Source organism: Candidozyma haemuli (genome assembly GCF_002926055.2).
Source record: "Candidozyma haemuli strain B11899 chromosome Unknown D_2014730914, whole genome shotgun sequence".
NCBI lineage: Eukaryota > Fungi > Ascomycota > Pichiomycetes > Serinales > Metschnikowiaceae > Candidozyma > Candidozyma haemuli.
In genome coordinates, this window is record NW_020289911.1 from 773,552 (window position 1) to 797,134 (window position 23,583).

The window sequence follows — 23,583 nt, forward strand, 5'->3', positions numbered from 1 at the left end:
TGATATAACCACCATTATCCCAGTAGTACTGCCTGACGGCATTCTATGGCCTTATCAGCCTGCACCGCCCTGACCTTATCGATTTGGGGGGTTTGTAACTAATAGGCACGTTTCTCTGGAGTATCGCTCCACAGTGCATGGCTTGCGTTCCTCGTCTCCTCTTTCCTCTGTTTCACTTCTTTGTCTTTAACCTCCTCCACGTGGGAGTATTCCTTATCTTCGTCTATCGATTTCCCAATGTGGACTAGCAATGAAGACATCAAACAGATTCAAAACAGTTTGCTCTTGTTATCGTTACATCACTGTGGCAGATATGCTCGTACCATCACACAAAATTGATATTACATCACTTGCCCAGACATGAATATGAAGATGATTCGATAAAATGCTCGCTTCAACGTTGCTATTCCGCTTTGTTTTGCTTTTGTAAGAACACTATTTCACTCTGACAGGCAACCGGGTGTCTCGGTTATTGGCTGAAAGTAAAACTCTAATAATGCTTGTCGCCATCACGTTGACCCCACTCACTGACTCAGAAGCATTGCTGTAGCAAAGGGTAGCCGATTGCACGTCGTCTTAATCTTCTCGAAAGTAAGGAAAATTCATCCCTTTTTCGGCCACGATACGCTGGACCATGAAGCACGGAAGGAAAGCATAATTCCTTCAGAGCAAAATGATCCCAGCGAAGAACAGCCCGAGATAATCACCGGTAATAACATTAAATGCTTCCAATTACCAAAGAAGACTTCAAGCAGCTCATTAGAGGCAGCCAAAAACTCCATCCATATCAACCTTCCATGCCAAACAGTATGTCATTTCACAGAGCTCCAGGCACTGTGTCTTCCTTCTTCGACTGTGTCAAACCCGTATGTGGAACCTTCACTGACGAGTCCAACTCATTCTCCTCATCCTCCATCGACAACTCTTTGTAAAGCCGAGTATATAAGTTAGCACTTCGTGGTGGAATCCTATTCACTCTAGGTTGCCCTCGCTGAACATACTGTCGAAGCCTAGTTTCGACAGAAGGACCACGCGTGAACTGGCTAAGATCGCCCTGCTTTTTTAAAGAGCCCTTCTTTCTTGTAAGACCTATTCTTCTAGGCTTCGGTGGTGCTAAAGGTGATGCAACTTTGGGTTCGGTAGGTTCAGCCTTAAGGAAGGTGAGATCTTCTGGGACCTCCAGTACGTTGCCTTGTGCTTGTACCGGGCAATCACCCATTGAACCCTCCTGCTTTATATATGTTGTGGGAACAATCTTCCCATTGGCTTCAGGTGTCTTGCTTGAGGCCTTCTTGAAGACCTTCGATACATCACGCATCGAACAACCCAAGTACTCCTGGAGAGACAACAAGAACTTCCCGCTCGGAAGTTTATACTCGGTTCCCTCTTCAAAAGCACCCGTTTGGAGTGGCAGTTTCTTCGTAGAAGGATAGAAATCTGTGGCTATTAGGAACTGCTCCTCGGAGTACACCTCTAGCTTATTGTTAAGCTCATAGAAACGTAGTCTTCCATCTGCCCATCTTTTATCTTTCTGTATGATTCGGTTCGAATATAGAATGGAATAGTCATGAACGACTGAAAGAATTGGTTGAGCCATTTCTAGTTAGCTGTGGGCTTGGTAATGCTAGTTGGTGGTTCCCCAGATCTAATGCGATCTATCTACACCGCGTACGCATCGCGACATTACAGATTCCTGGTTTAAAACGTTCCGTTCCTTAAGTACTATTTACATCTATGTCTACTTTTTGTAGAAAGGAAGACCAAGAGAACTCAACAAGGCCTTGGCGGCTTCATCAGTTCTGGCTGTGGTCTTGAAAGTTATGTGGAATCCAAAGAGCTTAGGGTACAAGTCCTGGAAATTCTCAATCTCTGGGAAGAACTTGACATCATCGGTATCCAAACCGAAGGAAATGTTACCGTTGTTGTCTCCGGAAGTTTCACTGATACCTTTGAAGGTTCTGATTCTAGGCAAAACCAATTCGGTCAAAGTGGTCAAGAACTGGGACATGTCCTGACCTAGAAGCTCAACCTTGGCACCACATCTTTTACCTTTCCTAAGCTTCCATGGCTGGTAGTTGACCTTAAGTTTTGTTTGCTGGGGTTTGACGTTGGTGATCTGTGCAATTTGCAATCTGGCTGCAATGTTGTGAACTGGGTCGACGACGGCTTCTTTGGCGTACAAGTTAATAGAAATACCCGTAAGACGAGGAACATTGTCAGGACCAATAGGATGAACATCTCTGGTTGGTCTGTTGACATGTCTAGCTTTTCTGAGATGACGGTAGAGAGCATATGGCGAGTCGGGTTCCCATCTTCTTCTCTTCTCACCCACAATAGTCTGGGCATCGTGCTCGTAGAGAGCAAGCATCAAGTCACTTTCAAGAGTGTGGTTGAAGTGTTCCTTGACTCTATCTTGCTCGAATTCTGTTGGCTTGAAACCAAGAGATCTGATGTCGTCCTTTGGCATCAAGACTTCTTCGTATCTTGGACTCAAAGCAGCCTTGTTGATTTTCACAAGGTGGTGCACGGGCTCCACCAGGGAATAACCTGCTCTCCCAAGGCTTCTCGACGTCGAGAAAGCACGGACCCAAGAGATGCTCATGTTTTCTTGAAGGTTTGTAGCAGATGCTTTTCGTTACTTGGGGTTGAAAAATTTGTCTACTAGTGTGCGAGTACAGTACGCACTGGGTAGAAGTTGCAACATCCTTCACCAGTACCACAAAGAAGGATTGATGAAGCCGATAGAAAATAGCAGAGTTCTGGAGAACACCTAGAAAGTTGAAAAACTCTTTTCAGGAACTTTTTTCCTCCAAAGAAGAAGGAAATGTGTCGTTGAAACATTCGGTAATATCCACACACCCGTACATCCCTATATCACCATGGCTGTTTTATTTGGCTGGTTGATTTTAAAGATCTTTAACCAAAACAACCCTTCACCCCACCATTCACTCAATTAGATGCGTTTTGGGTTGCCCAGTGATGGAGATGTCGTGTATGTCCCGGCACCCCGCTCCAGGAAGGTAAAGGCAGGCCGCTTCCTTGCCCCTACCAATCTCGCAGACCAAATTACGGACGCTTTGGGTCAGTTAGAGCTTCAGAATATCGAGAAGTATAATGAAGAACAAGATAAGAGGCTAAAGAGTTTCAAAAGCTATTACAATTCGCAAAACTCCCATACAAATCAGCTACTAGGAGCCCTAGATGCAACTTTTGAGGTAGAACAATCCTCTCAAGAGTCTACCATCAAGGACCTATTTCTTTATGAACAAAAGCTTCGGGAGGAAGAGGAAGAAAGGAAGAGACAACTAGAAATCAAGAGGAAAGAGGAGGAGCGGAAAAGAATTGAAGAGGAGAAACGGAAAGCTGAGGAGGAAAAGAGAAGATTAGAAGAAGAAAGGAAAGAAGCACTCAGAAAACGTGAGGAGGAAAAGAAGAAGGAAGAACTAGCAAAGCAAAAGAAAGAAGCTGAGGAAAAAGAGAGGCTCCGGCAAAAGAAGTTAAAGGAGGACGAGGAGAAGCGCAAGAGAGGCGGTACTGACTGGAAAGAGGTTGCTAAGGAAGTTGAAAAATGGAGAACTGAGATTGCCAACATCAAGGAAAAAGTGGTTGCACCTATTAACCAGAATAAAGACTTAAAGAAGCAAATGAACGTTCTTCGAAGAAAAGTCACTGTTAAATTTGGTCAGTTATCAAACTCCAGAAGCCAGTGCAACTCCGCATGTTCTGACATCCACCAGTTAGTGGAACCTACTCGTTCTAATCCAGGAGCCTATCATTGGCTTCTCAACTCTATTGCAAAAGCCCTTATATCACAAGCAGAAGCTGAGGTTATCGTTAAACCTACTGCATCTCTTCCTTTGGCATTAGTAACCAACAATCTTCTACGGCTGTATCCAGAATTCGACTACTACCTCACCGCTCGTTTTGTGAAGAAGTGCTGCTTCACCTTGGGCTACTCCTGCGCTATTGACACCGAAGAGGGCCGTAGACGTATGGGATGGAAGCGTACAGACGACAAATGGGAGGATGAAGTCAAATATGAAGAAAGGATCGGTGGTATCATGACATTATGGGCCGCTATATCAAACGAAGATGCCAACACTGAACATGGGCTTTTCAATAGAGCCGCTCAGTGGCGATCTTTGGCTCGACTTTTGAATACTGATACCGCCATCATCATAAATGTTCATTACGTTGTTGTCGGCAATTGGTGGGAGGTTGCTGCAAAGAGTTTCTTCCAGGTCTACAGAGGGCAAGCCACGAAATTATTCAACTTGATAGAGAAAGCTTGGTCTCCAGTGGGTAGGAAGAAGTCTTACCCGGCAGCCACAAGACTTGAGCTACTCGTGGAGGCGTGCTGGAAAGGAAATTTCAGCACCATCAAGGAAATGGAAAGGTAATGCATTAAATAAATCTATAATTTATGTGGACGATTCATATGCTACTTCAGTAGTCACTTTCATAATCGCTCGAGGAGTGATGTGATTCCTCTTCTTCAGAACCGGCCTCTTCATAACCCTCTTCATAAGTTACTTTCTTCGTGGACCTAGCGCTTCTTCTTAAAGGCTCTCTTTCCTTCCGACCTTGCGCTTCAGTTCTTTTCTTGGCCTTGGAGGATTTTGTCTTAGATTCATTGCGAGAGGTCTTAGCTTTCTTCGCAGGCTTCTTAACCGGTGTGGAAATCTTGTTTGATGAACGCTTGGTGCTTGATCTACCAAAAATTGATTTGATTTTCCTTCTAAGCTCAATCTGTAAGTCATCTTCGATGTATTGCCTTCCGATCACAGCCAGGACTTCTTCGAGGTTCTCCATGGGGCAAAATATGTCTGTAGGTAGCTTCAACTTGCCTGGCCATGTCTGCAAAGTGTAATTCTTGATGTCTGCGTATTCTTTTATCAAAAGCTGACACAATTCAGCTGCTCTGTATAAGTGGACGGCCAGCGAAGGAATCAGCTCATCGCCATTTCCATAGGCCGATGTGGGTACGGTTGCATCTCGGTACTGTTTCACCCTGCTCGCAATATAATACAACACTGAAATGTTGGTGTCTTTCGAAATATTCGAGAGGTACATCGTTATGAACTTCAGTGCATACTCAAGTGCTTGAAGAACACCAGACGACAGACCTTGTTCATCTGGCGCATTTGTGGAGTAACTTAGATATCTTTCGTCGTGCGCTATTCCATGGATTAGCCTAGAAAGAGCACGTTCAAAAGCCATGTCCTGCTTGTTTTCAAAACGCTGGTAAGAAGATTTAATCCATGTGCTTGCAAGGGTCAGCAACTTTTGATCAGGCTCATGTCCCATTAGGAAAACGAGATACAAAAACTTCTCTGGAATGGCAAAACTTGATAAATTCCCGTGCAATTTCTTCATGAAGCCTTCCCTGACATGCAAAGACAGGTCATACATTAAGCGACCAATCTTCTTAAGGACATTGTGATCAATCAAAGGATCTAAAGCAGAATATCTTGCTAGTTTTAGAATCCCATACCCAGCTTCCAATCTCAAACGTTGCTGGTATAATACTGGTGTCGGAATCAGTTGACTATTTTGTTTCACAATCTCTCCCCCAGTCGAAACTATGAGTGAAAGGAGCTTGATAGGTTTTTCAAACTGCTTAACCAATCCTGGGTCATTTGTCAAATTGTCAGACAGACAAAGGGCTCTGATTCTGTTAACGATATACCTGATGGCAATCAACTTCTCATTGAGAATTTGAAAGCTTTGGTGGTTTTCGGCCAAATCTTCATCAGATATCCAGTCAGCCTTGAGAGATGAATTCTCTGTCTGGCGATTCTTTTTCAACACCTGTTCAGTAATCACGTCATTTATACTTTGGACGTGATCTTCAACCACAAGAGGCTCAATAAGACAGACCTCAGCAATTGCTGCAAGTCTTGATGAAAATTGTGAACTCAGGGTATCCAAGGGCACCGATGAAGAAACAATCTCTGATAGGAAATGCTCCTTGTGTTGATGGTGACCCAAGATTTTGGCACTATATTTGGCTTGTACCGGGGAACCTTCTTGTGCCAAGCGAAGTAATCGATCTGTAAGTATTAGACTGTCTGGGAAGTTTTGTGGAGATGCTTTCAAAGAATGGTGCATTGATCGAAGGAGGGAATCAACAGAATTTTTTGGATTGTATATGTCATCGGTGACAAGCATATCTGCCATTGTTGGTACTTGATCCTGAAGAGATTCCGGGCTTAGAGAAGCCACTAGTTCGAGTAACTCGTTCGAGATTTGGAAGAACTCATTCAGAGAATCTTTGGATGCAGACATCAACTCAATAATGTTTGACTTGTTAAAGAGGATTGGCGCTGCTCTGTAAAGAAGCAATTTCATAGTAGACACCATCTCGGCCGATGTAATTCTTGTTCCACTGGACTTCGTAACCTTTTGATTATTCAAACTCACAATTAATTCCTTGATGGAATTCTTTATCGTTTTATAATCCAGGAAGGACGTAATGCAATTTTTCAATAACGTCAAATGTCGGCCGTTATTCAGCAAGAATATTTTCTCGAGGCAGGCATGGGCATTGAAGCTTTCAGGAACATTATTTGATAACCAGACAAATATCTTGTCTGCTTTGTTTAAAATGTCATCTTTGGAACCTTTGTCGCCATTTTGACCAATATTCTCCTTTTCTTCCTCATTTCCAGGTTCCCTCGAGCGATAGTCGTTAGCAAGGTCCGAAAACTTCGTTAACGCATGTGCATACTTCTTTTGCCGAGAAAGTAAAGCACTAAATGCTTCCTTGCTTTTCTGGTCAAGGACTGTGTAAAAATGGCAAATTCGGGCACAACGCTTGCCAGCATTATTTTGGAAGGGAATGACGTTCTCAAAGAGTTCAACATCCACAGCGGTCGTTATAGAGGTGAGATTAATGTAATTAAGATGAAGAAAATGATTTGGGAACTCCTTGGATATCATATTCTCCACTCTTTTCACTTCGGTGGCTTTGAGGCTACCGAAATCAACCACCTCGCTATCCATAATTGACTTCATATAATTATCGTAGAGATAGCATAAGCATCTTATGACTTTCGTTCTGGTATCTTCATCACGTTCCCTCAAAAGAGAGAATAAAGTCTGGAGAGTCTCCTCGTCCACAAGTCGACTAGTGAATGTTGGAAAGGAAAGGCTCTCGAGAGCTGTACAAGAGGCCAATCTCACCTTCTCGCTAGAGTCTAGGAGACACTTCTTAACGTTGGAACGTATATCGATGACCATTTCTGATGCAACGGAAGATGAATTAAGGATGGCAGGAATCAGTGCCACCCAAGTAGAACGCACAGTTGGAGAGACATCTGCAGACTTCCTTAGCCAACTGGACCACGTACTTTTGTGAGCAGTAACAAAGTGAACCAGGTTACTATCAATGCTAGCATGCGAGGTATTCTCTTCTGAGATAGCAAGGATCTCACCGATAGTTTTAGTAGCCAAAACACGAATCTTTTCAGAGTCAGATGTGAGTTCGTCGCCTATGAGGCCGATGATGGAGCCTAGCATCTCTGGGACATGTTTCCAAATCTGAATTGACCATTCATGAATCTTGTCCAATGTTTTGAATGAGGCAGCTGCTGATGAGGTATGGTTTCCTGAAGGCTTTGCACTTTCATCTAGCATTTCAGAGAAAAGCTGAGCGACCTGCCTTGACATCTTGTCTATATTCGTCTCGCAGATAGCCACGGAGAAAGTGAAGCCCGGATGAGAAATATTAGACGTGTTTGCTGTGAGAGAGGTGCCAGTGAATGTAAGGCTCTTGAACACGGTCGAAACGACCTTTTTCGGAATAATATCAGCTTCAGCAATAACACCTGCAAGCATATCGGCAGCAAGTTGCTCTAGTTTCTGAGGGAACCCTTTTGCAGCCAAATCGTACATGGTATCAAACAAGAGAACAATTAAATCAGCTGCATCAGGTAGATCGACTACCAAAATAATGGACCTGACCTCAACCAAACGGGTCAAAATATAAGATTGCTGTGGATAGAAGGAGTTCCCTGTGTCCCATGCCTGGGCTAACTGGGTAAAGAAAGCTCTAAAGATACGCGAGAGCTCTTCCTCAGAGTATGGGGCGTCTGGAGCGTAGATACGTAAGATATCTGCAATGGCACAACAAGCGTGTGCTTGAACGGCCTCATTCTTGTGATTCAAGAGCTTGGGGTTTGCCAAATCTGCAGCAACTGTGGCATACTTATCTGGAGTGACCGTGGATTGGTCTAAAGCCGAAAGGTGATCTGCCAAAGCCAGTAGACGATTAATGAGCTCCTTAGTTTGAATAGGCTTAGCCACCGTGGGGATCAAGCCATTTTGCCAGATGTCAGTCTTTGACCTTTTTGAGTTTCGAGTGACCATTGTGGCTGGTAGTTGCTGGAAACTGGTGAAGGTAGATGATGTTGAGTAAATAGATGCGACGCGTAAACAGACTTGTAGGCCTGCGTGCGAACGGCTGGTACCGGGTCCAACAGTAGCAGCAACACCCTAATGAAGGGACTCTATGGAAGTTCAAATTTATCAAGATAAAATATCGTAAGCCGTTATTTAATTGCCTAGTGTTTTGGAAAACCCATTGGACGTAAATTTCTTTCTTTCTTTCTCTCTGTCTGTTTATCACCAGTATGGCCTACACTGGGACAGAATGGCTGCGAAAAACAGCACCTACCACTCCACCAAACCAACCCCAACTGAAAACTCTCCGAAACTCCGCAAGAGATGACCTCTGCTCATCGGAATGACGTTCACGTACTCTCCGCTTACGCAACCCCTAATTACATTTCCCTCTTGGGCCGTGGTCAGGCGGATTCTAACTTTCGTTTAGTCTTTGAGCAGATACCCAAACCTAACTGGACGATAAGAGAGTAAGGGGTAAATGACGTTTGTTGGCGATGAAGACCAACACAATTGGCACAAGCCAATCCAACTCAAGAAGGAGGCGTTCAACGAAGAGTTTAAAGTGCCACTGACCCAAAAAATTCCGTAGTGTCAGCGTATACTTGCCTATATTGCCATATTCTTTGTGGCTTCAAAGGCTTAACCCAATTGACTATGGCTTATGATTGGTTACATCCCACAACACCCAGGGGCCAGGAGGCTTGCAAAGAAGACAATTAAGGTACAACTACAAAGTCATTTACCAGTAAAAGTGGGGAACCGAAGGAACGGTTTTAAGCAACTCCTTCCCAGCTGTCCTCGGCATAAACACGTTCATAAACTGTCTTGTCAGATCAACTAGGTTTGTGGGGAGATCGAGGATCATGCCCCATTAGGGGAAACCCCAGAAAACACTGCGGCGCGAACCTGGTGGAATGAGAACAAAGAGATAACGATTGCAAAGGCTGGTTGGTCAGCATGGGATCACCTGGCGTTGTGATTAGACTCGCATTAGGAAATATGCCAGTACTATTAGGGAAATCGGGAAAAGAAGAGGGCCACAGGTGGCTGCAAAAGGAGTATTTGACGCATCCATGACGAGAGATAACCACAAAAAAAGGACACAAAAAAGGCCAATTTACTCTAGGCAGTAAAAAGAGAGGAACAAAAGGGACAGAAAAAAAGAGAGGAAGATTCAAGGTTTAGGCGCAGAGGCATTCACTGCCTGCCCTCTGCGTTCTGCCTCTGCGGAGTCGTCTTGACAACCGCCAGGAATGAATGCCTAACCTTCCACTGATCCTAATAGATTCCGATCCCGAATTGATCCTTTCGATTTGGGAACCCCAGGAAAAAAGTATAAGGTTAAAAGGCGCCGGTCGCTTTCCACTTTTTTTGTTCCTTTTTTTTTTTGGTCTCTTCTTTTTTCCCTTCTCTTTTTTTTTCTCTTCCCGGGTTCTCACCTACCTGCCAAATCTGCTACCTTATATACTTATTCAAGCTGCCTCCCCTCCAGAGATCAGCTGCATTCCAGCACCACCAGAACCCTTGCCCTTGCAGAAAATACCTGCCAAAACAGAAAAAAAAAATTACGTGAACTCACCATTTGACCAAAGCCAATCCAACCCCCACCCCCCTACTCAAATCGTGTTTTACCATACCTTTAGCACGGTTTCAACGTGGTATAGGCCCTGTTTCTTGTCCCGATCTGGTTCACCTTTTTCGCGCTGCTTCGCTGCTTCGCTGCCTGTCCACGCCGTTTTTAGCCCCTGCCAGGCGCCAGGACGCTTTTTTTTTTCGTCCCCCTAGTGTTTCGCCCACCGCTCGCCCTGTACTGAAGCTATTTTTTTCGCTGCCCCAGAGCGTCACTTTTTGTTTACTTCCTTCCGGTTTTGGGCTAAAGCTAAACATAACAACATAGCGGTTTGCTTCTAACAACAAGCTGAAAATATCCTGATTCTTAACCGCTCGTCTCAAAACTGCGCCGTGTTTCCCCTTATCTACTCCTCCGTTTGCCATCCCCCATTTTTTTTTTTCTGCTTGTTGCCCCAAAACTCCCTTCTTTTTTACCGGTGCCTTTTCATTCCTTCCTCCTTCGGTTTCACCGTTTGTTTCAGGCCTCCATACTACCACGAAACCCATTTCAGTTCTTCCTTACCTTTTATACTTTTTTACACTACCTAACCTGAAATTCAATTAATCATGGCGGCCGTGGACAGTTCCCACGTTCGGCCCATCTCCACTGCATCCGTTCCAATGTCCTCCTACCCTTCCTCCACATCTCCCAAAAGAGTCTATAGAGAAATGCGTATGGGAGGATACGTCTTGGGCTCTACCCTTGGCGAAGGTGAATTTGGCAAGGTCAAGTTGGGCTGGCGTACCGACGGAAGGCATCCTTCTCAGGTTGCTGTTAAGCTTATTCGCCGTGACTCTCTTAGAAAGAGCACGGAATCGGAAATCAAGGTCTACAGAGAAATCAACTCCATGCGCCAACTTCACCACCCCCACATTGTCAGTCTTGTGGAAGTCGTCAAAAGCTCTAGATATATCGGTATTGCGCTTGAATACGCCCCTGGTGGTGAATTGTTTGACTACATCTTGCAACATAAACATCTCAAGGAAGATTTCGCCAGAAAACTTTTCGCCCAGCTCGTCAGCGGCGTTGATTACATGCATTCGAAGGGCTTCGTCCATCGTGACCTTAAGTTGGAGAACTTATTGCTAGACAAACACAGAAACATCATCATCTCCGACTTTGGTTTCGTCAATTCCTTCAGTGACAGACGCGGTGATTTCATGAAGACCTCGTGTGGTTCACCTTGCTACGCAGCCCCAGAATTAGTCTTATCCCAGTCACCTTATGAAGGCCGCAAAGTAGACATTTGGTCAATGGGTATCATCTTGTACGCCATGCTTGCCGGTTACCTCCCTTATGATGATGACGCTGAAAACGAAGATGGCACAGACATTACCCGCTTGTACAGATATATCGAGAGGACTCCGCTCACTTTCCCAGAGTACATCACTCCCTTGGCTAGAGACTTGATCAGAAGAACCATCGTTTCCAACCCGCATAAGAGAATCACCATGGAACAGATGCGCAAGCATTCATGGTTGGCTCGTCACGCCGACTTGTTATCCATTGGCCAGGCTGAATGGGACGAGCTCAGCAACAAGAAGATGGAGATTCCTATTGATACCACCCAAAAGAGAAATAAGCGTTACACGATGTACGCAGAGAATACCAACTCCTCGGCATTGATCTTGGGCTCTTCGAGACAAACTCAAGGCAGATCTTACACTTCAAACTCCAACATCATTTATTCTCCTCCTACTACATCCTCATCATTAGCTAATATTGTTGCATTACCAAACGCCAATGACGGTGCCTCTGTTCCTAACGGTGCTCCTACCACCAGAAGTCGTGCCGGTAGCCTTGGTGCCAAAGAAGATACATCCCCAACTAAAGCTGCATTCCAAAAGGGTCACTCGAAATCTGCATCTGTCTCGGGTACTTACCCTACCGCAAGTCTTGCTCTACAGGCTATGGTCAATGATAGAGAAGCAAAGAGGGCGTCCTTGGTTTTCGATGCCGATCAAAGCATAATGAGTAATGAATTTCCATCGCCAACCAGAGGAACCACCTACAGCGGAGCTATTCCTACAATTGCAGAGAGTCCCACCAATAACGAATTCCCTCATGCTAATGACAAGCTTTCGGATGTTAAGGCAATGCATAGACTACCACACTCGGAAAAGAAACCAAGGCCTACTTCTTACCATCCCGGTCTGATGTCATCCTCGATCATGTCTGGAAGCAACATATCTGGTAATCTACTTGATTATGTGAAGATGGGTATGCCTCAGTTCTTATCGAGCTCGCCTCCAAAGGCTACAACTTCTGAAACAGTCGAGACTTTCCAAGGAAGCCCCGGACTGAACCATTCGATTAGACCACGGGGCTCGAGACGTGATTCTGTTGTCACACCAATCAATGTTAATGGAGTACTCACGAAGGACCTAAACTCTCATGAAAATAAGAGAAACTCGGTGCTTAGTTACCTTGAAGACAAGATGGAGCAACTCGAACTCAGTGAGCTGCCAACGAAATCAAACTTCTCCGAGAATGGTCATAAATTTTCATCGTCACTGATTCCAAAGCTTGATACTGATATTGTGCCATCACATGAAACCCCTCAAATAAACCAACTGCCCACATTTGATGTTCAAACAGACTCGCCAGTCACTAGAGACGTCGACTCTCCAAAGGTTGAAGAAAGACGTATTAATGGTGAAGTACAAACAATCAGTGAAGATCAAAATGGAACCAGCAGAGACGTGGTTAATGACGAGAATGCAATTCCTACAAAAGAGCATAACGATCGTGCTCGGGATCGGGTTGATGTCGCTAGAAGAAGAGACGTACAAGAGTCCAATGCAGCAAAGGAAGCCAAGAAAAAGAATAGATTCAGTTTAATGTCGTTCTACAGCTCCTTCAATGATTCTTCAGCACAGCTTGATCAAAGGCCCGACACGCCTACAAATAACGGTCGCCGAATTCTAGAACCATTGAATGATTCAAACGTTAACAATCATTCTAACGGTAACAAAGACAAGCGGATTGGATCCGGTTCATCAGGCAAATCAAGCCATTCTAAACGATCCTCAGTGGGCCCTGGAACCTATGTTAGAGGCAAGGAAGCCAGCGCAGCCCGTAAGGTGATGAACTTCTTCAAGAGAAGAAGCGTCCGTGCCAACTAAGTGCCAACTAAATACACTCCTTTTTATTACTACACTTGCATGTTTAATTGATGATAATGTTACCCTCGAACGTAATTCAGTAGATGATTCGCAGCCATTCATCTATGGCAAGTAAAGACAATTTTTTTAACCGCTCGCTATCTCCATCGGGTAGTAAAAGCGGCCTTGCCACCAGAAGTAACACTTATTATGAGTCATCGTTTATTTGCCCACCAATCAACGAAACAAGCTTTCCAAAGCCTTTGCTTTACCCCAAAAGAGCAATGATGGTTGAATCGTCATGTTCAATCATCTCCTGTTGCCATTTCGTGGGTTTTTGGATTTACAGTCCATTTTGCATTATTCGCAGCCATTAGATGAGCCAGTCAAAACCTAACAAAATGAGTACTTCTTCCAAAAAACGTAAACCGTAAAATGAAAAACGTAACAATAATTAAAAAAAATTTAAAATCAACAACAATAGACCTCGAAATCTTCATCTCCAAGGTTCCTTAACCTCCACTACCCATAACATCCATCCAGACTGGGCCCTGGATCCTGTGCATCGTTCTTCGTATGCATCACACAATATATATATGCATCTGCGCTATCAGTCATAGAATCGGGTTTCCGCACATTAAAGTGAAAAAGAGACCAGTTCCTACTTCGCCATCTTTAAGATGAGTTCAGTGAAAGAGCGAGAAAAACCCGAGAAACCAGGGAAACCGCCGTCGGAACCCGTGGAAAGTGACTCTTCACTGCCACATCCGACCCAAACCAACTCTGAGTCCTCTCTTCCAGCCTCATCGACAGCCACCTCGGCCTCTCATGCCTTAGATAACGAGACCGGGGACGCATCCGATGACCAGAGTGATAGCGACGGATTTTCCGCCGGCGAAGCTCCGGAAGAGGACTCTGAATCAGATCCAGAAGACGAGGAAGTCGAACAGAATGATGAATCTTTGGCTTCTACTATCGTTCAAGAGATCGATGAAGGAACCTACGTCTGCTTGGTATGCACTTGCGAGATCGATAGACACTCGAAAGTGTGGAACTGCCGTAACTGTTACCGTGTCTATGATTTGGATTGTATCAGAGACTGGGCCCAGAGGGGTTCTTCTACTACAGAGCAGAAGACATGGAGATGCCCGGCTTGCAGCTTCGAGCAGAAGAAGCTTCCTTCTTCATTTACCTGCTGGTGTGGACGGATCACCAACCCTAAAGCAGATAGTTTGATCCCTTTTAGTTGTGGAAATCCATGCAACAAAAAGTATCCACATTGCGTCCATTCATGTTCCTCGGTTTGTCATCCAGGAAAGCACCCAGAGTGTGGTGCTATGGGCCCAGTCATGAACTGTAAATGTGGTAAGCATAAGCAACAACTCCCATGCATGGTGACTCCTTATAAAGCAGGCTGGCAGTGTGAAGAACCTTGTAAGACCAAGGTATGTATGCTAGGCCATGACTGTTCCAAAGGACAGTGCCATCTGGGGTTCTGCGGTCCGTGCAAGACAAAGATTGATGTGCTGTGCTACTGTGGCCAAAAAGAGATGAACATTCAGTGCAAAGAGTTTCATCCTGAGGTAAGCTACAAGAATGATGAGAAGTTCATTGGAGGTGCAAAGTGTGATAGCATTACAATCCAGTACTACGATTGCGGTGAACACTTTGAAGAGCTTGAATGTCAGCCATTGGCAAAGGATAAGCCCCATTGTAAATTTGCTACCGATGTGGTCAATAGCTGTTACTGTGGTAAGACTCCTTTCGACTCGTTGAAGCGTACCAAGTGTACCGATCCAATGCCAGCTTGTGAAAACGTTTGTGGCAAGAAACTCAAGTGTGGATGCTTTTGCCGTGCTCAATGTCACGATGGTCCTTGTGTTTGTACCAGCATGATCGAGACCAAGTGTGAATGTCAGTCAAACTCATTCATTGTTCCTTGCAAGGCTCTTCAACAAGGTTTCAAACCACGTTGTCTTCGTAAGTGCTCGGCTCCTCTTAGTTGTCGTCAACACACTCATCGTGAGAGGTGTTGCCCATACGAGCAAGTTGCACTCAAGAGAGAACGTGAAGTTAAGAAGCAGTTGAGGAACAAGACGAGAACCAACTTTGATGATCAGGTTCTTACTATGGAGCCTGTGCATATTTGTACACGGACATGTAACCAATTGAAGTCATGCGGGTTACATCGTTGTGAGGCATTGTGTCACAGCGGTCCATGTGGTGTGTGCTACGAATCCTCCAATGATGATTTAGTTTGCAACTGTGGGAAGACTGTTATTCCTGCTCCAGTCAGATGCGGTACGAAGATTGAGTGTCACGAGCAGTGTATCAGGGAGAAGTCCTGTGGCCATCCTCAGGAACCACACGAGTGTCACGAGGATGACTCCAATTGTCCAAGATGTACCACTCTTGTCACCAAAAAATGTAACTGTGGTGACAAGGAAATCAAAAAGGTGATGTGCTCGATCGAAAGTGTATCGTGTGGTAAGATTTGTACCGTCAAGAAGGATTGTGGCCATCCTTGCAACAGGGCTTGTTCCAAGGATTGTACCGAAGGAAAACACGCAGATGTTGCTACCTGTCATTCCCTCTGTCGTAAGATCAGGAAGACATGTCCTCACATTTGCGTTCGCAAGTGTCACTACGCCTTCTCGTCACCATGTGACAGCTTCAAATGCAACCAACCTATCGAAATTAGCTGCATGTGTGGAAGGATCACAAGAGAAGTGCTGTGTGGAGCTTCGAATGCACAGGAAACTAGAATCGGGACAATTTTGGAGTGTAACGAAGATTGTGGCCGTGTCAAACGTGAAGAAGAGTTACGTCAGATCTTTAACGTTTCACCCAAGGCTTTTGAAAACCCATATGTCGAACTGACTCTTGACGTCTTCAAAAGACAGAAGAATTGGTGTCTGAAAATGGAGAAGATCATGAGGGACTTTGTTAGTGACTATCAGGATTTGAAGGCCGCAGGCGCACCAGCAAAGAACTCATACCACTTTCCACCAATGACAAAGCCCCAGCGTGATTTCATCAAAGAGGTTGCTTCCTCTTATAAGCTCTATTCCGAATCTCAGGATAAGGAACCAACCAGAGCTGTCTTCATCGTGGTGACTGAGAGAACTGAAGTCCCTAAGATGACTATCTTGCAAGCTATAGAAAAGGAGCGTGAGATTGAGCTCAAGAAGCTTCAGCTTGAAGAGCTTAAACTCACTCAGCTTGATGAGAAGCTTTACAACTCTCTCATGATTAGAGATACTTTCTTCGGGGTTAATGAGGCCTCTGTCAAAAAGGCTGTCAGTGAAATCTTGCTGACACATGAAGGTTACGAAGAATTTGATATCAAGTGTATGAAGGAGTCTACGTTTGTCTTCTATGCTCCTTCCCTCCAGGAGATGGACAAGGAGAAGGAAGATAATCTTTACATGTTGCTGAAAACTTTCAAAAGCATGCTTCGTGAGAAGCTCATTGCATTCGACTGCAAAATGTGCTTGGTTGATGACGACATTACAGAAATTTTAAAAGTTGATAACAACAATGTCATGACCAATAGCACAGGCAGTTCCGGACGCTCTACCCCAAAGGTCGAAGGGTCAGAGCAAAATTCCTACGAGATCCTACAAAACTCGTAAGCAACAACGAGTTTGTTGCAATAGATTAGCTCATTGATATCTGGCGTTATTAATGCATTTGTGAGTTTATAGGTTATTTTAATACTCAAAGGTTTTATTGGGAATCATCAGCCTCTTGGGCACCGTTGCCATTTGACTCTGTAGATTCGTTGCTTTTCTTGTGACGTCTTGCTCTCTTCTTCTTAGGCTTATCTGCATCTTGAGGTTGGGATTCATTAGAAGTTGTCTTCTTCTTTTTCATGCTAAGTGGGTTTGGCTCCTTAGGACCCTTTCTCTTCTTCTTTTGAGGTTGTTCGGCCTCATCTTCTTCAGTGTCTTTCTTGACATATCCGATCTTGGTATCATTAAGACCAGCTGTGAGTTTGGCGTTTTCACTAAGAGTGGCAGCACGCATCGTAGCGTCTGAAGCAGGCTCCATGACCATAACAGATCTGTTCATGAAAATAAGGGGCACACCGGGCACTCCTCGAAGAACCTTTCTAAGCTTTGTGTTCTGTGTAGCGACAACGTATCTATGCTTGTTTTCACCTTCGATGTTGACAATCGATTCAATGCATTCAGCCGGTGGTTTAGGATTACCAAAGTGGTTACACCGACGTCTTTCAAATGACTTAGCCAAGTCAATAGCAGGCTGGTTATCCGTCAAGTATAACGCTTGCATGCAACATTGGGTGATCATGGGTTTGGACTCGCCCTGGATGGTTCTTGTAAGACCCTTGGGTAAGTTGAAAGAAGCCTTATCGCATGTGAGGACGAGTTCATCATCAACGATGGTCTGGAAAGGCTCTCTGAACTTGAACGTGTGCAAATACACGTTCATTTGCTTCTTGTAACTTTTAGCTCTTTTCTGTCTCATATTGTCTTGTAAGTTCCAGCTTCGAAGATATTGATTTCGATGAGATGAGAAGACTATGGAGGACTTCCGAGGGCAGTTGGTGCGCTTAACTATGGGGCGCAACCGGGGGTACGTGCGCAGTCCTGATTTCCGAGGTTGAAAAAAACCCGGACTGAGATGAGATATCAAGATTAGACTTAATCATCTCCTTCACCACAGAATGTCCGTTGTTGGTTCCCTCATATTTTGCGTCGATTGCGGTAATTTACTAGACTCTGTCTCGGCAGCTCCTACCTTGGACTGTGGCGTTTGCAAGAAGTCATACCCCACAAAGAAGTTTGCCAACCTTAAGGTCATCACCAAGTCATCGGACGATGCTTTCCCTTCAGCCCTCAGAATGAAGCAGTCTGTGGTGAAGACGTCTTTGAACAGTGATGAATTAGACGAAGGTGCCACTATCAAGGAGAAGTGTGTCAAGTGTGGCAACGAAGAAATGCAATACCATACCTTGCAATTACGTTCTGCCGATGAAGGTGCAACAGTTTTCTACACATGTACCAACTGTGGTTACCGTTTCAGAACCAACAACTAAGCATATCCTGTCATATTTTCATTTCTGTACAATAGATATTCATTACAATCCATTATTTAGTCCAATAGTTATACATATATTATACTTCCCCTGTGTAATCCCGTTACGTCTTGACGGTAGTGTACTCCAACTCGTTGGAGTTCTCGTACTCGTACATGTCTAGAGCGACGATAGCGCTGTCTCTGACAACCTTCTCCAGGTCGTTCAAGAAAGACTTGAGGACTGGCAAGCACTCGTCAGTGGCAATAGAGCCCAAGGCCTCAGCAGCCTCGTGTCTAACCATACCAGCTTCACTCAGGTTCTTCAAGACCTTGATCAAAGATGGAACAGTGACTGGGTTACACAACTGACCGAAAACGTAAGCAATCTCGTGTCTGAACAAAGCAGAAGGGTCGTCGAAACCGGTAGCCAAGGCAAGAGCAGCCTCGTCAGTACCCAAGTCTCTCAATCTGAACATAGCTCTGTATCTCTCGAACAAAGACTTGTCCTGGTCGTTCAAAAGCTTTTGCAACTTCTCAACCTTAGCTTCCTGGTCAATAGCCAATGGAGGGGCTGGGTCAATAGAGGTGAAGGCAGACTTTTCCAAGTTCTCAGCCTTAGCCTTCTCAGAGTTCTCCCAGTTGATTCTCTCAATGGCGAGCTCACAGGTCTCTCTAATCTCAACGGATGGGTCGTTCTTGTAGTAGTCTTCCAACATCTCCAAGACCTCGGCGTTACCAATAGCACCCATGGCTTCAGCAGCCTCGTGTCTGACCATGACCTGTTGGTTGGCGTCAGCCAAAACGGCCTTCAAGTGCTTGTTGGCGTAGATATCTCTAATCTGACCCAACACATAGGCAACCTCGTGCTTGAGCAATTCCGACTCATCGTGGAAGCATTCAGCAATGTAGTCGATGGCCTTGTGGACGGTTTCCTTATCCTCAGAGTCAGCGCCGATGTTCTTCAAGTTGAAGAGGGCTCTGAATCTGTTGGCAAGGGCAACGTCACCAGACTTGTTACATAAAACGTCTCTCAACTGCTCCAAAGAAGCATTGTCCACATCGATATCGGCCATTTTTTTATTGCAGGGCTGATGTTCCAGATAGTGGAGTTTTTCGATGTCCGATGCTCGTTTTATAAATTTCAATTTTTTTTTTTTTTTTTTTTTTTTTTTTTTTTTTTTTTTTTTCACTGCCTCAGCGGCTGCTGCATTTTTCTTAACCACTTATCTGATCGCGGCACTCTAGACCGTCAAATAGCATAATACGCCCAGTGAAGATGGTTATGAGGTAGTGGAAAGGATAAATATTGCCTTATGGTTATTGTTGGTAATTAATGAGCGTCTTCTGAAGAAAGTGCCATTACTTACGTACGTTTCTTGCTTCCTTCATTTCCCCGTCTCCGTGCGTTGTAGCTGCTAAGAAGGGTTCAACAAGGCCCATAGAAAAGAAAAGTGAGCTTCCGTACATCGGCTGAGGACATGTCGTAGGAAGTAGACGAGGGGGAAAAGAGCGAACCAGGAGTGATGGAAAAAGATGACTTTAAGGTTTATCTAAGATGGCTCGTAAATGGAGACGCTACGTTTTCTTTTTGTTCTTTTTGTCTTTTCATTGAATGCTGGGTCTTCTCGCTTACAACAAGCTTTGCTGTATTGCAGAGAGGCTACACTGAGGGAGTAGCTTTTTCGCAGCCAATGTACTCCACCAACGTTCCCTAACCTTACGTGATATGAGGTCAAAGAAAGAACTAAGGGATTAATTTAATGACCTGATTTGATATATTTGATGCTCTGAAAGTCCAAATTCGCTTTCTTTGGATGTGAAGATTCGGTATGGACGAGTTTTCAACGCGTTTGACCACGTTCCGAGCATAGCTTACAACATATCACTACACTGCCTTTTCCACTATGCCTACTTGAACATACCAACAGGTTTCAACAGTCTGAAGACTGCCTGACCGTTGCTTTGTGTTGTTGTCACGTCCCTGGCTGGTGGTACTGGGTGCGGAGGTACTGGCCTGGAGCTACTACTCGAAAATCCTTCACATATGTAGCTTCTCAGAAAAAAAAGTCGATTCTCGTGTCAGAACTAACAATCCATCAATCATGGCACAACCAGGCATCCCGGACCTCTCCAATGCCATCGTGGCTCAGGATGAAATGGGAAGACCTTTCATCATCGTGAGAGATCAAGGCAAAAAGCAAAGAAAGCACGGTATTGAGGCCACCAAGTCCCATATCTTAGCGGCAAGATCTGTCGCCTCGATCGTCAAGACCTCCTTGGGTCCTCGTGGTTTGGACAAGATTTTGGTCAGTCAGGATGGTGATATCACTATTACCAACGACGGTGCTACTATTTTGTCTCAGATGGACTTGGATAACGAGATCGCTAAGCTTTTGGTTGAATTGGCAAAGTCTCAGGATGACGAGATTGGTGACGGTACCACCGGTGTTGTTGTCTTGGCTAGTGCCCTCTTGGACCAGGCTTTGGAACTTATCGAAAAGGGTATTCATCCTATCAAAATCGCCAATGGTTTCGACGAAGCATGTAAGATTGCATGCCAACATCTAGATGAGGTTGCCGACAATATCAGCATCAGCGCTGAAAAACACGACTCCAACTTGTTGAAGGCTGCCAAGACTTCTTTGGGTTCCAAGATTGTCTCGAAGGCTCACGATCAGTTCGCTCAAATGGCTGTTGACGCTGTTTTGTCTGTGGCTGACATGGAGAGAAGAGACGTGGACTTTGAGTTGATCAAGATGGAAAGCAAAGTCGGTGGTGGTATCGAGGACTCTACTCTTATCAAGGGTGTTCTTTTGGACAAGGAATTCTCTCACCCACAGATGACCAAGGAAATCAAGGACTGTAAGATCGCTATTTTGACATGTCCATTTGAACCTCCAAAGCCAAAGACCAAGCACAAGTTGGATATCTCCACCGTGGAGGAATTCAAGGTGTTGCAAGAATACGAACAGAAGAAGTTCACTGAAATGATTGACAGAGTTAAGGAGTCTGGTGCTAACGTTGTTGCTTGTCAATGGGGATTTGACGATGAAGCTAACCATTTGTTGTTGGCCAACAAGTTGAATGCTATCAGATGGATTGGTGGCTCTGAATTAGAGTTGCTTGCTATCGCTACTAACGGTCGTATTGTCCCTAGATTCGAGCACTTGGCTGCCGAAAAGTTGGGTCACGCCGGTACTATCAGAGAGCTCGAGTTCGGTACTACCAGAGACCGTATGTTGGTTATCGAGGACTGTTCTAACACCAAGGCTGTCACTTGTTTCATCAGAGGATCTAACGAGATGATTGCCGCTGAAGGTGTCAGAGCTTTGCATGACTCTATCTGTGTTGTCAGAAACTTGATCAGAGACAGCAGAGTCATCTACGGTGGTGGTGCTGCAGAGTTGACGTGTTCTATTGCTGTCAGCGAGGCCGCAGACCAACAGAAGGGTATTGACCAGTACGCTTTCAGAGCTTTCTCTAGCGCCTTGGATCAGATCCCACTGACACTTGCCGAAAACTCTGGTCTTGATCCAATCGAGACGTTATCCAACCTTAAATCCAAGCAGATTCTCGAAAAGTCTTCTCAGTTAGGTGTTGACTGTTTGGGTAAGGGTACCAACGACATGAAGGACCTCTTTGTTATAGACCCCTTGATTGGGAAGAAGCAGCAGTTGTTGTTGGCTACTCAGTTGACGAGAATGATATTGAAGATCAACGATGTGATCATCAGCGGGAAAGACGAATACTAAGGGCCCATGAGGTCTGCGTGTTGATAGAAGAAGTTGGACGAGTTCATGTAATAGCAAACCATATAGCACATATACATACATCACGAATCAGTCAAGTTGATATAGTTGTGTAGAATGGGTGCAAAATATGGCAGCCAGATCAGGTAGTGCCAAACTCATAAATGTGTCCGCGAACCTGCCCTCCAGCTTGTTCGGCCTCGGCCCTCAAGACACCTAGCTACAGGTCAGTGAGAGCACCAAAAAACCTTACAGGTAAGCTACTTCAGTGTCCAACAGTGTCCACCAATTGCCACTTCACTGAACAGAAATTAACATAAACTAATCACAATGGCGTCTATGGGAACACCTGCTGTTGTCATGGACAACGGTACCGGTTTGACGAAGTTGGGTTTTGCTGGTAACGACTCCCCCTCGTTTGTCTTTCCAACTGCTATTTCCACTGCCACGTCTGCTGCCAAAACTGGTAAAAGTGCTGGTTCTGCTAGCTCTTTGAGCGGCAAGAGAGGTTTGGAAGATTTGGACTTCTTCATTGGCGACGAGGCCTTGAGTGCTGCCACTGGACCAAAGTATAGCTTGTCATATCCAATCAGACATGGACAGATCGAGAACTGGGACCACATGGAGAGATTCTGGGAGAACTCTATCTTTAAGTACCTTCGGTGTGAGCCTGAGGACCACTACTTCTTGTTGACTGAGCCTCCTTTGAATCCTCCAGAGAACAGAGAGAGCACTGCTGAGATTATGTTCGAGTCCTTCAACTGTGCTGGTTTGTATATCGCTGTCCAGGCTGTGTTGGCTTTGGCTGCTTCTTGGACATCTTCTAAGGTCCAGGACCGTTCCTTGACTGGTACGGTTATTGATTCTGGTGATGGTGTTACACACGTTATCCCAGTCGCTGAGGGTTACGTTATTGGTGGTGCCATCAAGAACATTCCTTTGGCTGGTAGAGATATCACTCTCTTCATCCAGTCCTTATTGAGAGACAGAGGTGAGTCTGACACGTCGTTGCAGACTGCCGAGAAGATCAAGCAGCAGTTCTGTTACGTCTGTCCTGACATTGTCAAGGAGTTCAAGAAGTTTGACCAATATCCACAGGAGAAGTTCGCTCAATACATTGTCGAGACTGCTCAGCGTAAGACCAACGTTGACGTCGGTTACGAGAGATTCTTGGCTCCTGAGATCTTCTTTAACCCAGAAATTTGCTCCTCCGATTACTTGACTCCATTGCCTACTGTCGTGGATCAAGTCGTACAGGCATCTCCTATTGATGTGCGTAAGAAGCTTTACAAGAACATCGTCTTGAGTGGTGGTTCTACTATGTTCAAGGATTTCGGTAGAAGATTGCAAAGAGACATCAAGTCTTTGGTTAACGAGAGAATTGAAATGAGTGAGAAGTTGAGCGGCGTCAAGAGTACGGGTGTTGATGTCCAGGTGATTTCACACAAGAGACAACGTAACGCCGTGTGGTTCGGAGGTTCTTTGTTAGCCCAGACCGCTGAGTTCAAGAGTTACTGTTACACCAAGCAGGACTACGATGAGTATGGACCAGGAATCGTCAGGAACTTCTCCTTGTTCTCCGTGCCATAAATAAATTGTACCAAATGACCAATAAAAAAAATAGACAAGTGATATATCTGGAAATTGTAAGCCCAGTATTGGTTACTTA

At 44.9% G+C, this 23,583-nt stretch overlaps 11 protein-coding genes across 11 annotated transcripts; 6 read left to right on the forward strand and 5 right to left on the reverse strand. All coding sequences in view use genetic code 12, as the record gives it.

The window, feature by feature from the left end:
* Nucleotides 1-817: 817 nt before the first annotated feature.
* CXQ85_002779 (uncharacterized protein) lies at nt 818-1,597 on the reverse strand (the record flags this gene model as incomplete). Its single annotated transcript, XM_025486443.1, has 1 exon — nt 818-1,597. The coding sequence occupies one exon, from the start codon at nt 1,595-1,597 to the stop codon at nt 818-820; it is 780 nt and encodes a 259-aa protein (XP_025343993.1).
* A 141-nt stretch (nt 1,598-1,738) lies between these two features.
* Nucleotides 1,739-2,602, reverse strand: CXQ85_002780 (mitochondrial 54S ribosomal protein uL5m; the record flags this gene model as incomplete). Its single annotated transcript, XM_025486444.1, has 1 exon — nt 1,739-2,602. The coding sequence occupies one exon, from the start codon at nt 2,600-2,602 to the stop codon at nt 1,739-1,741; it is 864 nt and encodes a 287-aa protein (XP_025343994.1).
* Nucleotides 2,603-2,957: 355 nt separating this feature from the next.
* Nucleotides 2,958-4,400, forward strand: GLE1 (nucleoporin; the record flags this gene model as incomplete). The annotated part of the gene is made up of 1 exon (XM_025486445.1): nt 2,958-4,400. One exon carries the CDS (start codon nt 2,958-2,960, stop codon nt 4,398-4,400), a length of 1,443 nt encoding a protein of 480 aa, XP_025343995.1.
* Nucleotides 4,401-4,446: 46 nt separating this feature from the next.
* PDS5 (Pds5p) lies at nt 4,447-8,370 on the reverse strand (the record flags this gene model as incomplete). The annotated part of the gene is made up of 1 exon (XM_025486446.1): nt 4,447-8,370. One exon carries the CDS (start codon nt 8,368-8,370, stop codon nt 4,447-4,449), a length of 3,924 nt encoding a protein of 1,307 aa, XP_025343996.1.
* A 2,214-nt stretch (nt 8,371-10,584) lies between these two features.
* Nucleotides 10,585-13,143, forward strand: CXQ85_002783 (protein kinase; the record flags this gene model as incomplete). Its single annotated transcript, XM_025486447.1, has 1 exon — nt 10,585-13,143. The coding sequence occupies one exon, from the start codon at nt 10,585-10,587 to the stop codon at nt 13,141-13,143; it is 2,559 nt and encodes an 852-aa protein (XP_025343997.1).
* Nucleotides 13,144-13,802: 659 nt separating this feature from the next.
* Nucleotides 13,803-16,757, forward strand: CXQ85_002784 (uncharacterized protein; the record flags this gene model as incomplete). Its single annotated transcript, XM_025486448.1, has 1 exon — nt 13,803-16,757. The coding sequence occupies one exon, from the start codon at nt 13,803-13,805 to the stop codon at nt 16,755-16,757; it is 2,955 nt and encodes a 984-aa protein (XP_025343998.1).
* Nucleotides 16,758-16,851: 94 nt separating this feature from the next.
* CXQ85_002785 (rRNA-binding ribosome biosynthesis protein) lies at nt 16,852-17,613 on the reverse strand (the record flags this gene model as incomplete). The annotated part of the gene is made up of 1 exon (XM_025486449.1): nt 16,852-17,613. The coding sequence occupies one exon, from the start codon at nt 17,611-17,613 to the stop codon at nt 16,852-16,854; it is 762 nt and encodes a 253-aa protein (XP_025343999.1).
* A 199-nt stretch (nt 17,614-17,812) lies between these two features.
* On the forward strand, nt 17,813-18,184 carry RPA12 (DNA-directed RNA polymerase I core subunit; the record flags this gene model as incomplete). The annotated part of the gene is made up of 1 exon (XM_025486450.1): nt 17,813-18,184. One exon carries the CDS (start codon nt 17,813-17,815, stop codon nt 18,182-18,184), a length of 372 nt encoding a protein of 123 aa, XP_025344000.1.
* A 103-nt stretch (nt 18,185-18,287) lies between these two features.
* Nucleotides 18,288-19,238, reverse strand: CXQ85_002787 (deoxyhypusine monooxygenase; the record flags this gene model as incomplete). Its single annotated transcript, XM_025486451.1, has 1 exon — nt 18,288-19,238. The coding sequence occupies one exon, from the start codon at nt 19,236-19,238 to the stop codon at nt 18,288-18,290; it is 951 nt and encodes a 316-aa protein (XP_025344001.1).
* Nucleotides 19,239-20,267: 1,029 nt separating this feature from the next.
* CCT5 (chaperonin-containing T-complex subunit) lies at nt 20,268-21,917 on the forward strand (the record flags this gene model as incomplete). The annotated part of the gene is made up of 1 exon (XM_025486452.1): nt 20,268-21,917. One exon carries the CDS (start codon nt 20,268-20,270, stop codon nt 21,915-21,917), a length of 1,650 nt encoding a protein of 549 aa, XP_025344002.1.
* Nucleotides 21,918-22,244: 327 nt separating this feature from the next.
* On the forward strand, nt 22,245-23,504 carry ARP3 (actin-related protein 3; the record flags this gene model as incomplete). The annotated part of the gene is made up of 1 exon (XM_025486453.1): nt 22,245-23,504. One exon carries the CDS (start codon nt 22,245-22,247, stop codon nt 23,502-23,504), a length of 1,260 nt encoding a protein of 419 aa, XP_025344003.1.
* Between the last annotated feature and the right edge of the window lie 79 nt (nt 23,505-23,583).